Raw genomic sequence first — 16,090 nt, forward strand, 5'->3', positions numbered from 1 at the left:
TTGTTTTCGTGTTCCGTAAACCGGCAAAATGGTAGAATTATGGCTTCTACACTATCGGATAATGTGTTGGAAGTTATATTTTCGTATTTAGATTTGCATGATCTTAGAAACTGTTCTCTTGTGTGTAAAAGGTGGTATAGGTTCCTGAACGATGAAAATAATGATGTTTGGAGGTTACATTGTATTAGGAAATTAGCAGAAGAAGCTTTAAAATCGGACTTACTTTCATCTGTACCAACCTATAAAGCCAAATTACGGGCTTTTTATCATTCGTGGAATCCTAATGATTGTTCTAGAAATGTTTATATTAAACCGAATGGTTTTACTTTACATAGAAATCCTGTAGCCCAAAGTACTGATGCTTCAAGAGGGAAAATAGGTTTTAGGCATGGTAGACATGCCTGGGAAGTGATATGGGAGGGACCATTAGGGACAGTGGCTGTAGTGGGTATTTCTACCAAAGAAGCTCTCCTGCAGTGTCATGGTTATGTGGCCTTATTAGGTTCTGATGACCAAAGTTGGGGTTGGAACTTGGTAGACAATCACCTGCTTCATAATGGTGACTCCCAAGGGAACTATCCTTTACTAAATAATGCTCCCAAATACCAGGTAATTACATATAATTTCTGATTTTATGGATAAAATACATAGTTTTATTTACATTTTATAGTTCACATCTACATTGGAATTTGTGAGTGAAGCAGGTAGTTGTAAGTAGTGTTTATCTTCTAGGTTAGCAGATGACATTTTGTTATTTGCTTTTTAACCTAATAGCTGTTAGTAGATTTGTATTCATTAAAGCTTGCATATTTACAATATATAGTTAATATTTCTATGTTATTGTGATAAAATGATGTTTACAAAAAAACCTTGTAGTATTTATTGCTGCAAATTCTGTGTGTTCATTGTCTACTTGCTGTCAAGGATCTAATTAGATAAATTTTTTTCATAGAACAATTTTTTGTAAACTTGTGATTCATGTATTAACCTTTTCTCATATTACAGATTGATATAATTTATCTTTATTAAACTAATTTTACATGTCGTGCATAAGTTCTACTTTTTTTTTACATTAAATCCAGACAGGCAGAGATTGGAGTTCATTTAGTTTATTCTGAAAAATATTAAATTTTGGCTTTGATTTTTATTTTACTAAAATTGGTAGAGTGTATTTACACTACATGCAGTAGTTTATGTTAAGTTAGATATTATCATATAAATGGGTTCCTCATTGGGTCTAGTTTACTGGTTCCTGATAATGATGTTTATTATGAAGTTTTATAGAATTTAATTAGCAGTAATCGATAAACAGTTATTAGCTAAATTTAACAAATTTTATTTTTATGAGCTACACTTTCTCACATGTTACTGCTTATTTATATGAATTAATTTTTTTTTTCTTTTAATCTGTTTAGTTTGTTAGATAGTAGAGAATTATAACAATTTTGTGTGTAGTTTGTAAGTACTTTGTGATTATATAGTTTTTTTTTAGTGGCTGTTAAATCAATGATAAAAATAAAAACTGTATAACTTATAGCCCTCCAAATTTGGCTGTTAGTATGAGTGATTGGAAGTAGATTATGTTGGTTGTAATTTGAAATACATCTTTAAGAGTAAATACTTTAAAATGGTGTAATTTTGTTCTATTTTTTTATTTATTATTGCTATTACATATATTTCCATTATTTTATAGGTAGGGGAACGAATAAGAGTGATCTTAGACTGTGATGACAATACTTTATCATTTGAAAAAAATTATGAATTTTTGGGAGTTGCTTTCAGAGGTATGTGCAACTTATATTTCATTTTTGTTTGGTTTTTAAGTGCTTAGAATAGATTCTTAAATTAGAAAAAAATTCTTTCCTCTTTGTATTCATAGATTCCAGTGCAAAAGTATTAGATGATTATTGAAGATTATTAAGAATACTCTTAATTATTGTTTATTAATTTAATAATAGTTGTTTCTAGTTACATTATAGTTGAAGAATACTTTTAGATAATAACTAAAGCATAAAGTTGCTAATTTTTATTTTAAAAACTCATGTATTATTACAGAGTAATTACTGTTATTCTATGTAATGCTGTATCATAGAGTAATATAAATTTCTGTTTACATGTTTATGAGATAATAGAAATTTGGCAGACAAAGTGAAATAGATTTTTCAGTTGTCAAATACAATAGAATGAAAAGAAAATATTGTGACTAATTATGTTTGTAATATAATAAAACTGATCTCAATGTATTCTTTATAGCCAACTACTTTCTTAACAATACTTTTTTTGCCGAAAATTTGAATTTTTCTGTATTAAGTTGGAACCCACACACCCTGCTTACAACATGTACTGAAAGGTATTGCAGATCGTGTTGTTTTTAGCGATCCTCATCTAGAAATGTTAGGAAATCTTTTACTATATAGTCAAGTAGCGAATTTGATCTGTGTTGTACTTATTTTGTTTAATAAGCCATTTAAATTAATGTTAGTACATTTATAAATATGTTTTCCAGAAGTATTCAAGTTTGTATCTTATATGCTAGGTATAAACTTTTTTTATCATGGTTAATATCTGTAACTGTAATTACAGTTACTGTGAGATAATTTGCATGCTTGATTTTGTCAGTATCTACACTACTTGTGTATTTTTGTTTTGTGGTGAATATGCATTCAGTTTGCATAATGTAAGAACTATTACTACAGCCTAAATTATATATTTTTTGTTTACATGGGTGCGTGCTTATATGCTCTAATGTTTTACAGGGACATAGTAAACTTTCCTGGAAATACTGGGATTTTATAGCAAAAGCAATTATAGTTAAATATTTTTTATCAGTAGGTAGATTAGTCATTTTGTTGCTTTTCAGTGTACCGATTATATAAGATTATCATTATTTTCCAGAAATAACTTTACGGTGTTGCTTCAAAATATAGGTCACAAAACATATCTTATCGATGATCAAAATTACCAAAGCGTATACAAGTTAAACTGTATGACCATACTATACAAAAGGAAAATTTGGCCAGAATAGTACGACAGAGTGCATACATCTTTTCAAATACTATGATGTAGTAGTGGGACAAATTATTTGCACAGCCCTTCCTGAGCTAAAGCATTTTTATTTTAATCTTAGCTTCTTGATGATGTTCCTGCCCACTATTTCACTATTGGGTTGTAACATAATTTTCCTGGTTTGATGATGATAGCATGTATTGTGCGATGTAGAGCTCCATGAATTTGGGTAGTGAGTATTAGTACGCATGATGTCATTGAATATAATGATCATCAGCGAGTAGTGGTGCATTTGTGAAAACATGTATTTTAATATCGTGCTGTTAATTGCTCTTCACTGACATTTATGTAAATTAACTGAATTTTGTTGCAATTATTATTATTGTTATTGTTAACTTCTTCTGCTTCAGTTTTCAGCAAGTGAGGGTTAAGTCAGTATTTTCATTTAATTTTTTTTTTTTTTTTTTTGACGTGTTATTTTGAGTACAAAAAACGGATACACATACAATGGATAATAGCCTGAACCACGTATGCCACCTAAGAAAAAAAAAGCTTTGTGATTCATAGTAAAGCTCAAAAATTAATTAGCAGAGTAATTGAAAAGTGTGACAGCGAATCACAATGTAAAGCTCTAATTACCCGATCAGTCAGGCAACTAAGAGGGCAAGCTGACTGTAGAAAATCAGAACATTTCATTAATAATGTCCGTAAAGAAACAAAACAATTGCTGGTGCCATCTGAAGAAACTACCTACTAGAACTGGACAAGGGTTACCTACCTACTCTGACCAAGTAATACCAACAAAACACAATTTGTCTACACCGGGAAAATAAGGGAATGCGGAAAGGAGACTATCTGTCGATGATATGAATAAATGTATAATTTGCCGAATTATTCAAGAATTTTGTCTCAAAGAAAGTAGTACAAAGTGCCAGAAAATTGCTTCCTCTAATAAATGAGTGAAATTCCTCTGAGGCCGAGATTCATTAATTAAAATTATGAAAAGTATAGGATTCAGTTGTGAAAATGTCAGATAGAAAGAAAGATTTTAATTGAAAAATCGAATTTAGTGCTATGGCAGTACAAATTCTTGGTCCAAGTGAAAGCTCTCCAAAAAACTGGTAAAAACATATTTTATTTAGATGAAACATGGTTGGATAGCAACCTCCTGGTAACTGAATGTTGACAATCAGATGGTATATGTTGCATGCTTGGGAATTATAATGCAAGAAATAGGCTGATTTTGTTGCATGCGAGCAGTAAATCTAGGTTTGTAGAAGGTACCCACCGGGTTGGTCTAGTGGTGAATGCGTCTTCCCAAATCAGCTGATTTGGAAGTCGAGAGTTCCAGCGTTCAAGTCCTAGTAAAGCCAGTTATTTTTACATGGATTTGAATACTAGATCGTGGATACCGGTGTTCTTTGGTGGTTGGGTTTCAATTAACCACACTTCTCAGGAATGGTCGAACTGAGAATGTACAAAACTACACTTCATTTACACTCATACATATCATCCTCATTCATCCTCTGCAGAATTATCTGAATGGTAGTTACCGGAGGCTAAACAGGAAAAAGAAAGTAGGGGAAAGGTTTGTAGAAGGTACAATGCTTGTGAATTAAGCTGGTACTACTAGTGGGGATTATCGTGAACTAATGAACAGTGCAAATTTTGAAAAACGGGTTAAAATTTCCTTAGTCATCATTTATTGTCATGGACAGTATGCCATGTCATTCTTCATTAGTTGAAAAAATTCTCACAATATATTTGATGAAGAAAAATGCATGTGAATTTTTGCAAAAAAAATGTAACTATGAGAAAAGAAAAATTAATTAATCTTTTATTAATTTATAAACCAAAAGATAAGTTGTACAGAATTGACCAGTATATTAATAGTTTAGATGTTAGGTCATATGGTTGTTTGACTTCCACTGTATATGTACAACTTAAACCCATTTGAACTAGTTTAGACTCAAATAAAAAAATATTTAAAAGAAACAAATTGTGACAGAAATCTCAGCTTAACCAAATTAGAGGAACTTGTTAAAGAAGCTATTGCAAATATTATACCGAACAACTGGAATGCATATAGTAATACAGTAGATTGTATAGAAAATTAGTATTGGAAAATTGATGGAATAGTTTCTGATGTAATTGTTGAATTTATTATACATCTTGGTAATGGTAGTGATGGTGAAGCCAGTGAGAACTTTAATGATTCTGGTGAAAATAGTGAATTAGCTGTGTCTTTAAATTAATGGAAGTAGCAAGTTTCTGTTCAACTTGTAAAATAATTTTTAAACAGTCATTAAAATTAATTCCTTAATTTTTGCTTGACATATAAATTAAAAAAAAATTAACCAAATTAAAGAAATTCTCATATTATTTGTGTGGTAATAAATGTTGTTATTTGCGTACAAAGATATTAACTACAAAGTGTTTATTTTAAGTGTTGTGAAGTACGTAACAGATGCTTTTAACTAGTATAGTAGATGTAGTTATAGTAATTGCCGTCCTCAACCCACTTACTTGATCCAACAGTGTCGACCAGATTATACAGAGCTGATCATCAGAAAATATTTAACAAACAACAGGCATATGATGAACTATATTATAAACGAGGTAGTTAAACAATTGCTACCTTATGAACAAAGTCGCATTAATTATCTAGTGACTTCCAAATTATTATTTAAGTCATTATCACTCTACTTGAAATAGACTTAAAGAAAACATAAAAACAGTAGATATAGTATAAGCACATCGACCTTTGTGAATTGCCTCATCGAAACTATATATAAATACAATAAAATAATTGTACATTACCATACAGAAATGGAAAGGATAAATCTCATATGAAAGTAAAACATTTTTAAGTATGTGTAGAATATTGCGCAATAAATTATCAGTATTTAAATAAGCATCAGTTACTTTCAAATTTGTAATTTATTTTCAATTTAAATTATACAGTATAAACAAAAATTAATCATTTCACAGTTTAATATATTTTTTTGCTAACACAAATTTTCATTAAGAAACTAATTCATGTTGCTTTACGTGTAGTTATTTGTTAACTTAATATTGAATTGTAACCAAAACAGCGTTTATGATTAACTTTATGTTGACTGCAGTAACAATAATTGCTTGTAAATTATATATGAATGATATCTAAACACATTTCACATGTGATTAATTACTATTGTAATCAAAATGGTTAAAATAAATATGACTGATAACAAGACTTGTGTAACAGAGTACTACTACAGCATAAGTAAGTAATATGAAAATCTAATCCTGTAGTACTGCGTTATCCAGCATGACTGCTATAGGCAATTTTTACTGGTTTAGCTATGCCTTGAATTATCAATTTCTTGCATTGAAGGGTACTGTTTTAATCATATGTGACACCATTACACAGTTATATTACTACAGTATTAGCAGTGTTTTTATGTCTATGGAATACAAGTCTCTTGGAGGTAGTTCATTAACCCCTACCACTATATATTGCCTACTGTATATAGTGCCTAGAAATTTGCCCTTTACTGTTGGGTGATGCCTGTTAACTGATTTTAAATGAGTATTAATTGACAAGTATTTATAAACTTTAATTGGGTGAATGGTAAGATTGCATTCCAATCCTTTTCTAGATTGTAGATCTCTGAAATTAATAGGTTTAGTTCTTGGAAGCGTTGCAAAAATTGGCTGGATTTCCTAGCATATTCCCTTTTAGTCCATCCTTAGAAAGGCATTTCAGTGTTAAAATCTTTGTCATCCAGGAGGAATGCACCGGTGCCCATTTGTATGCTCTCTTTAGTGAAAGAATGTACAAAATATTTTTCTGTTGTCTTGATAGAAATTGCTTTATATACCAAGAACAGACATACTCATTAAGTTGAAATGCGGACACAACAGCTATCTGATATCACTGTATTATATACTAAGGCTTAGTCACATACCTATGTGACTATATAAGGTATGAGCCTTTTACTGTATATTAATCAAGTACACTGTAAACTAAACTGCACAATCTAATATGAGTAAATGTGTACTTAAAAAACCAAAGAGTTGTAAAAACGTGATAAAAATATAGGAGAATCAATAGTATGTTATACACTTATTTGCAACACTTCAAACTATCTTCTTTTTTTTCTCCTGTTTAGCCTCCAGGAATCACCATCAGATATTACTTCAGAGGATGAATGAGGATGATGTGTATTAGTGTAAGTGAAGTGTAGTTTTGTACAAGTTGACTATTTCTGTGATGTGTGGTTAATTGAAACCAACCACCAAAGAACACCAGTATCCACGATTTAGTATTCAGATCCGTATAAAAGTAACAGCCTTTACTAGGATTTGAATGTTGGACTCTCAACATCAAAATCAACTGATAACTTCAAACTATCGTCAAACTTCATAACATCATATAAAAAAATCACAGATTTTAGAATGATGTTTCACCAACTAGTTGACACTAAAGATACCATCATTGAATGGATTTCATCGACTCATTTCTGTAAAAGAAATTACAACAAAAGTTACAAAAAAAAAAAAAACAATGTATTACTCTAATATTTATATAAATAAAAATTTGCAAGATTTTATAGTAAAACCAAAGTACAAATTAGTTCTCAAAACAAAAAACAGAACTATCATTTAAGAGGATTCCTCACCTGACAAGTTTAACCCAGAACATTGAATAAATCAACTGTTCTGCATTTGTACATTTACCTAACTTGAAAGTCTTAACAAAGATATAATCCATAGTAACACTGAATTGGCATTCATCCCATTTCTTACTGCAGATCACAAATAACCAAGATTATATTTACTCATAAAATGTAAAAATGTTATTTCATAGATGTGGTTCAAAACTAATAACTTTTATCTTATCTTAAACTTATTTACGTACTTTTTCATCAGATATTTGCCACTCAAGTATTTTCTAAGATGTGCCTCTCCTTACTTGTTGTTTAATATGGGGATTGTTTGATTTTTTCATTTGTTATAATTATCTTTTGTCATTCTAATGTTTGTTTTTAAAGTAAACTTTAAGTGTTTTGTACTTTGTGTTTTGTGCTCACTTTTCTCTTAGTGGTAAATAAAACTGCTGACTCATCTGATATCCAACTTGAAAGTTTATTTTGTTTATAAATGCAATTGTGGCTACATCTTTAAATTATTATAATTTTGAATTGAATCTCATGTTAGGGATTCATTAGCTGTATTTGTATAGCCTGTATAGATAATACAGCCTTGCAATCTGTGCAAAGTAATAGAACTAATACTGCTGCGATTAGAACATTTTCTGATGGGATATTAAAATAAAAACTGGAGTAGCAGACATACATTATCGATCAGCATAAATTGCCTCTAATTCTCCAACTGGACTATATATGCGATAATGACAGCCAAGTCGCTGATAAATGTTTGTGGCAAAAATTTTAACTTGTTAAAAATATATTTTAAATTCGGTTCATTTCATCTAATGTTTAGCCTTTTGATCATGAACAATAAAATCTTTTGAGTGAATTTTTCTTTCATTTTGTCACTGAATGCTATAAACTGCTCTTTCCGTTATTAATCAGAACTTATGTTAAGTAAAATTTCTTCTTTGTGAAGTTCTTTAATACATCTATTTAATTTGGTTTGTTGGAATGGTGTAGTGTTATTATTTTTGCCTTCTTATGTAAGTTTGGTATATTGGAATGGTGTAGCGTTAGTATTTTTGCCTTCTTATGTAAGAGGTGGACAGCTTAAGTCTTAGCTCGTTCAATTATATTTTAATGCTAACAGCTGCTCGATGCTATTTCCTGGCCACTATTTTCTTGTTAAGTTCTAATTAATAACACATTCTTATTGATTTATAGATGTGATAAGGTATTGACACTCTTTGTAAACATGGGATACAGTTACCTACAGGCTCTGAATCAAGAATGCTACCATAATAACTTATAAATCAATCTACAGTTTGTTGTTTCTGTTAGAGTACCCTTTATGATATGATAATTCAAAATATTTTATTTTTGACTTCCTAACCTAATATTCCAACCATAATAGTTGAATAATTAATAATAATTGTAATACTGCAAGTGATAAATTTCTTTTGATGACTAGATGTCAGAAAGAATACTCAGAAAAAGAATACATCATTTCTCAGATAAACAAGATGTTAGTAAAATTTATTGCGATGCTTTGAATTGAGCTATCATATTCTAAGTTTGGCATAAGAACTATACACCTGGTCCTAGGTAATTGTGGTAGGGAATGTGTATATATTACCATTATGAGGACCTAGCAGATGCGGTCATACTCCATCAGTCAGCCATTTACAGAGATTTGTTTGTTTCTGTTTTGTTTAAACTTTTTGTAGTTTTTTTTTTTTTTTTTTATATATTTATTCTTTCTGATCATGATTAGATATTGCAAAACAGTATTTTTCATATTTTCTAACATTAATCCTAAGTAATCATTAATTTAAGTTTTTTTGTTAAAGAGGTGGAGGAACCCCATTTACGGGCACCTAGGCAGTGTCAGGCTTGCTAACAGGTTCCGCAAGATATAATTTTTGTATATCTGGCTGTATAGATCAAATTTTATTCTAAAATAAAAGGATTTTTTTTGTCAGCTGCAGTATTCCTAGAAAAACTTGTGCAAATCGGTAAATCATTGCATAATGGTAAACCAGGAGCTAGTAAAAATATTACATTGTAGAAAAAAATTAAAAAAGATTCAAGGCATAAGACTTAAATAAGAAGAGACTTAAGAAAAAAATGATATATTTCAATGAGATACAAAACAAAATTGTGACAAAAAAACAAAACGAGAATGATTTTATTTAAGAAGAAAAACATTTAAACAGTTTTAAGAAAAAATTATTTATCTGAATACTACAGATCAGTGTAAGAAAATACTGTTCTAAATAATGATAATCAAATCATAATAATGCCAGGCAGAACACTTTTCATATCAGTTCATATTATTGGTAAATTGGAACTAAAATTTTTTTGTACCCAAAATTATAAAAGTGTTCTCATACTCTTAAATTGCCTGCCAGAGCCATAATATTTTGTTGGGAAAGATTTTATGTAAAATTATAAAGACATAATGCAGCATCTCCCATTTTTCTATTGTTTTTAATGAATTCCTGTGTAATGTTATAGTCCTTAAAGATTTTATATGTTATTTTGTGTTGTACATGTAAATGTCATTGTGTAGCATTAGTTACTCATACTTGATCACAACAAAGATTTTATTCTTCAGTTGACAAAATTGTTTTTTTTTTTTTTTTTTTAACTTATTTTGCCATTCTGGTAGATTAAGCTATAAATGATGATACGATTTGGGTTGAATTACATGAATATTGTTGTGATGAAAATTGATCTAAAAGATACTAATAAAGATCCTTTTTACATGGAATTCCAAAATATTATTAAATCATTATATCTCTGATTTTTTGTTTTTAATTTGTCAAAAAATTAATTTTTTATCTCTTACCAAGAAATGTGTACCTTGAGCTAATGTGCTGATTATTTATATGAAATGTATGTATTCAAAATTTAATTTTATGTAAGCATTATGCCTCTGATTTCTGTGTAGAATTTTTAATAGATTGAAAATGCTGGGATTCATCAGGATGCAAGAGCATTTTAATTTTAATTAAATAGCTGGACATTTACATAGTTGTTAAAATTTATGCTATTTATTTAAAAATGTAAAAATGGAATTTAACCCAACATACTGTGAGATTTCCAAGAGGGAAAAGTGGGAAAATAAGTAAGAACGTACAGTCTAAGATAGTTTATGAAAATGTATAGAACAAAACTAAGAGAATACACATAAATCAGTAATAAAAAAATTTCAGTTTTTAGAAGAACAAATAAGCCTAATTCTAGCGTGCCATTGATGTATTCTTCCTATATGAAAAAAAAAATACCTCACATCTTCAAATACACTATCAGACTACATGGAATTGTCAGTATTGGTATAAAAAAAAATTGAGCCAAAAATTCTGTTAGATGAGTTGTCTTTCAGGTATTCACTGTAACATAAAACTAACTATTTATGTTAACACAAAAATTGATTTTAAAATTGTGAATACTTTTTATTAATTTGTCTCAAGTCCTGCATTAAGAGAATCAGTTCTCCAAAATAATTTATGGATTAATAAATTAAACCCTTAATTACAAATTTATTTAATTTCTTTCTAAATCAGAGAAGTAAACTGGAAAAAATATTCATACATTTTATGATGTATTAATTATTTACTATTCTTGGTAAACATAAACTTATCTTCATCTTATCAATTCTTTTTTTATTAACCAAGAAAAATTTGTATGATGCTGTTAACATTATAGATATATTAGGAAATAGTCAGTTATAACAGCTAGACAATGACTAATATTATTATCATATCACTGTAATCATTCAGGTATGAAGATCTCATAGGACCAAATCCATTGCTATTATATGTTACAGTGAAAAATATTGGAATTTTTGTCATTATAATGTATAAAAAAGTATAAGATGATTTGACATACAGTGTGTTCTTATCTGTCAATTAAAAAAATTATTTATTATAATTACATTATATTTTAAACACTTCTATCTAATAATACTCTAATCACATAAGGATTCGTACATTTTAAGACAGGCTATATTGTATGATGGCAGGTAGATTATAAAAGGTTGGCTCTTATGATGAGTGCAGTGTAGTAATTTGATACGTAAGTCAATTGAAATGATAATGAGGTACCTTTTACCATTCATCCTTTCACATTTGTACAAAAGGTTACCCATAGTAATTTATATCCGGAAATGTAAAAATGTTTAAATAGTTTTTTTTATTTTGAAATAGAAAATATTTCAAATAGCATTTCCTATTTATTGTAAAGTACTGGCCCAAAAATTAATATTAAAATTTAGCCAAATGTAAGAGAACTATGAAAAAAGATAATCCTTTTTTAAAAACACTAATTTTTCAGGGTATTAGAAGTTAGTTAAAATATTAGACGTTAAATGTAATTTGTGATTGGTATCGGTAAATAAAAATTGCATTTTTGCAAGATCTTTCGGCGTTACATTCAGTTCAGTATTTAAAACAATCTTATTGTGTGTGACATGTAATTATATCTCACAATGAAAACATTTTAATGCTGTCAAAAATCACTGTGAAATATGTTGTTTTTCTCTGATAATGAAAGAATGTACAGAAATGGTTGTATGAGTTAAAAAAAAGCTGTTTAAATGTTTGCAGAAGAGAATAGTGACAGGCCTAGTGCACAGCAGATCTTGTGAAACAAATGAACACACAAGTTTGAGAATACTGATGCTTTACTATTAGTATTCATTCTACTGTCTGGAATTTGAATACTTTTAAGAGAGTAAAGTGTACAGAAATGTTTTTTTATGAAAAATAATCGTTCAAGATGGTTCCAGAAAATGTTGACTAACTGTAACAAAGATCAGTAAAAGAATTTTATTATTGAAACATAATTTTACAGATGAAACATATATTGTCAATGTTGGATTAAAATAATTTAAGCAATACATTCATTTAAGTTTGTAGAAAGTGAAATATTAAGTTCTCATTCATCATCATGGCTACTGTTTTCTGGACATTTTGGGGGATTTTTTTGGAGTTTGGAACAAATATTGCTGTGAAGTTTTACTGTGAAACCCTTTCAAAGTCGAGTCATAAAACTCAGAATAAGCAACATGCAGTATTGGTGTCAGGAATTATTCTCATTCATGAAAATATATGTGCCCAAAAACTTCTTTCTGTGATTCTAAAGAATAAGGTTGATTATAAATGAATATATATTAATTCACCATATTCTTTAATTTAAAGAATTTGCATGGTTCTCGGATGTTTTGTGAGGCATTATATATATAAAAAAAAAACAGTGAAGCTGAATTGGCTGAATTCAAGGTGACAGTATTTTTGTGCATAGACTATTTAAAACTTTGTTCTTGAAAGCTTATTGGGATTGAGTGATTCAGTGATCTTATATATAAAGCTGAAAGTTTCCCTGTTTGTTCTCACATCCTGCAAGAATCAACCCTGAACGATTGTTTTCAAATTTGCAGGATATATTTTGTTATCCCAAGGAAGGTTTTAAGCCATAGACCAACGCCCTAGCCGCCTGGGGGTGAAGTTGTGAATTAAAAGTACTCATTAAGGAAAAAAAAGATTTACTTCATTATTATATTTCTGTCACTATGGGAACAGAAATAAGTTATAAATTTTTCATCGTCAAAGGTGTAACTTTAGTTATTACTACTTACCATAGTTAAATATCTTTTATAATTTAATTTCTTTTTCAGGTTTCTATAAAGCCTAAATACTTTAATTGCTATTCATCAGTATTATTCTCACAACCATGAGGGTAATAAACTTTGTAGGGGTCCAGGGGGCAAGATCTCCTGGCAAGACAGGAAAAGTGAGCAAATCAAGCTCACCATTTGTGGTCCTGGGGAGCCCCTACCACTCTGGAATTTACCTGGGGTCTAGACAGGACCTGTCTGGCTAGATAGGTGGGCGAGCAAAGCAAGCTCAGACTGGCTAGTGTGTATGTATCAGATTTACAGGAGAGTTATAAAGTATAATGTACAATATTAATTGAAATTTACACAACACTTTGATCACAGGCAACACAAAATGTAGAAATTATGAATGGAAAATAGGTATCGATATTAATTTTATTAACATACCTTCCAAGGGCTGCTTAAATAGTTGTTTTATTAGGCTTTGTCTAAGTTATCTTACAGCCAAATCTGAACCTATAAATTAATGAGTTATAATCAATAAAATTGCCACTCTTGAATATAATTTTTAACTTTATTAATTTACACAGCAACGCATTTTTTTTTTTAATAGTTTTATCTTTTTGATTTAATGTTTTCATTTGATACATTAATGTTAATTTGAATATTTATATTTTATTAGGCAGTAATTATAACTAATAATCTTATTTTTTTTATGTCCACTAGGCCTACCAGACAAGAAACTATATCCAGCTGTTTCAGCAGTTTACGGTAACACTGAAGTTTCAATGGTTTATCTTGGGCCTCCTCTGGATGGCTAACCCATGGACAATTTTAGAAATTACCTGTTAATAACCATCTTCCACTGAGAATGTTGTTGCATTCCATAATTATAGTTAAAAAAAAAAACCGTTAAATTCCATCCATATTGGATTTTGGAAGCAAATAAAATGTTACTTTATTATAATTATTATTTGTTAAATCATTGTTTACAATTTTTTTTTTTTTTGTAAATTACAACAAAATGATCTCACTAAAACACTTTTTGTGAGTGTTACTCAGGGTTTTTATGTTCCTTTATAATTTATTTTTATTTTTTTATAATTTATTTTAATTAATTGTTTTTATGGGCTTTAGGCAATTAATATTAATAATTGATTGAAATACATTAAATTTCCATCCATATTGGATTTTGGAAGCAAATAAATGTTAATTTATTATAATTATTTGTTAACAATAATTTTGTTTACAATAATTTTTTTTGTAAATTATCTACATGATCTCACTAAAAGATTTGTGAGTGTTACTCAGGGTTTTTATGTTCCTTTATAATTTAATTTATTTCTATCAAATTCTTCTTTTGTAATTCATTATTATTGTTTTAATTAGTTCGTTTTTTATGGGCTTTATGCAATAATAAATTGATCTGTAATGTGTAATATCCAGTCAGAAAGCCAATAAATAAATGTTGTAAATATAATACATATTGTACATAATTTTTTTGTAATTTGTAGTAAAATTTTACAGTTATATCTATTTTTATAGTATCGAATAATGCAGTTAGCTTTGTAAATTGTTGTGAAATATTGATGTACATTTATAAATTAATGTATATAAGTTTCTGTAGATAAATTCTGTAAATAGCATTGTTAAAGGATCGTTTTATTATTTTGTTGATTTATTAATTTTTCATCAAAGAGATAAGCAGTTGAAAATAAATTATTCGATCGTATGTTAATAATTTTTTTTATTTTTATTTTTAACAGAATCGTTCAAGTATTATGTAATCTCTGTTATGCACTTTGTTATTATAATACTATCTTAGATAAATGTACGTTATAATTATTAACAAACGTAAGTGTTAAAATTAATTTGTTTTGAGCTTATAATGTTGCACATAAGCTCAGTTACAGTTTAGTAGCTGGTCTTATTAAGACTAGATAGTCGTGAGGGTGCTATTAATTAAACACTAGAGTCTGTAGTTCATCGGTAGAGTGGTCACAGTCATTTACATCTAGTTAAAAAAGTAAATATTGTATTCATAAAAAACAAAAACTTTGTCTTTGAAGAGTAGTGAACCACTTGATGGAAGAAAGTAAGTTTTATATTGGCATTAAAACTACTTTATTCTTGAAAGTATTAAAGAATTATAGCAAATTATTCATAAAAGTATCTTGTTTACCCTGTTTTTACATTAGACCAATTTCAGCATTTCATAACTTCATTAATTCTGACCATATAAAATTAACGTTAAAGTATATTTAATAGTTTTTATTTCTTGGTTAAATTGTTGCTATTCCTAATAGTTAGTTTCAGTATAGTTTATTTTTTCTTAAATTGCTATTTTGGATCTATTATTGTAGCATACTCATAGTTGACAATGGGATGGAGGAACAAGAATTTTCATTACAACTGTCAGCAGCCTTACCCTTCTGTTGAAGAACAGTTGTTAGTTACTTCAAAATTATTCCATAGTAAAGCAGCTGTATAAAAAGATATAATGTCTCCACTTTCTTATGTGTACAGGCTTTGGCTATTTTAATGGAAATTCTTCTTTCCTTAGAACCTGTTTTTCTATGCTACTGTTAATTGAAATTATGAACTATATGCAAATTATTTTGTTGTAAAAAATATTTAAAAAAATAAAAAAAAATATATATATATATTTCTTGTCGACTCAGAATTGTTATTTTTATTAAAATGATTGCTACTGCAATTAATATTTGACAAAAAGTGTTATATAAACAATAGGTAAGACTGTACTTATTACCTTAAGTGCTTAAATATAACTTAGATGCTATATAATTTGTTAAATAAAGTTATGGAA

General features: G+C 28.7%; 1 protein-coding gene across 1 annotated transcript; it reads left to right on the forward strand.

The window, feature by feature from the left end:
• The first annotated feature begins 5 nt into the window (after positions 1-5).
• Positions 6-14,241, forward strand: Fsn (F-box synaptic protein). The gene is made up of 3 exons (XM_075357901.1): positions 6-609; positions 1,694-1,784; positions 13,990-14,241. The coding sequence occupies exons 1-3, from the start codon at positions 40-42 to the stop codon at positions 14,082-14,084; spliced, it is 756 nt and encodes a 251-aa protein (XP_075214016.1). The 5' UTR covers positions 6-39; the 3' UTR covers positions 14,085-14,241.
• Positions 14,242-16,090: the final 1,849 nt, after the last annotated feature.

The sequence above is a fragment of the Lycorma delicatula genome, chromosome 2 (genome assembly GCF_047948215.1).
Source record: "Lycorma delicatula isolate Av1 chromosome 2, ASM4794821v1, whole genome shotgun sequence".
Lineage (NCBI taxonomy): Eukaryota > Metazoa > Arthropoda > Insecta > Hemiptera > Fulgoridae > Lycorma > Lycorma delicatula.

Coding starts and splice junctions, on each gene's coding strand:
- Fsn (XM_075357901.1), top strand. CDS start 40: ATGGCTTCTACACTATCGGATAATGTGTTGGAAGTTATATTTTCGTAT. Junction 610..1,693: donor ATAATGCTCCCAAATACCAG/GTAATTACATAT, acceptor ATTATTTTATAG/GTAGGGGAACGAATAAGAGT. Junction 1,785..13,989: donor TTTGGGAGTTGCTTTCAGAG/GTATGTGCAACT, acceptor TATGTCCACTAG/GCCTACCAGACAAGAAACTA.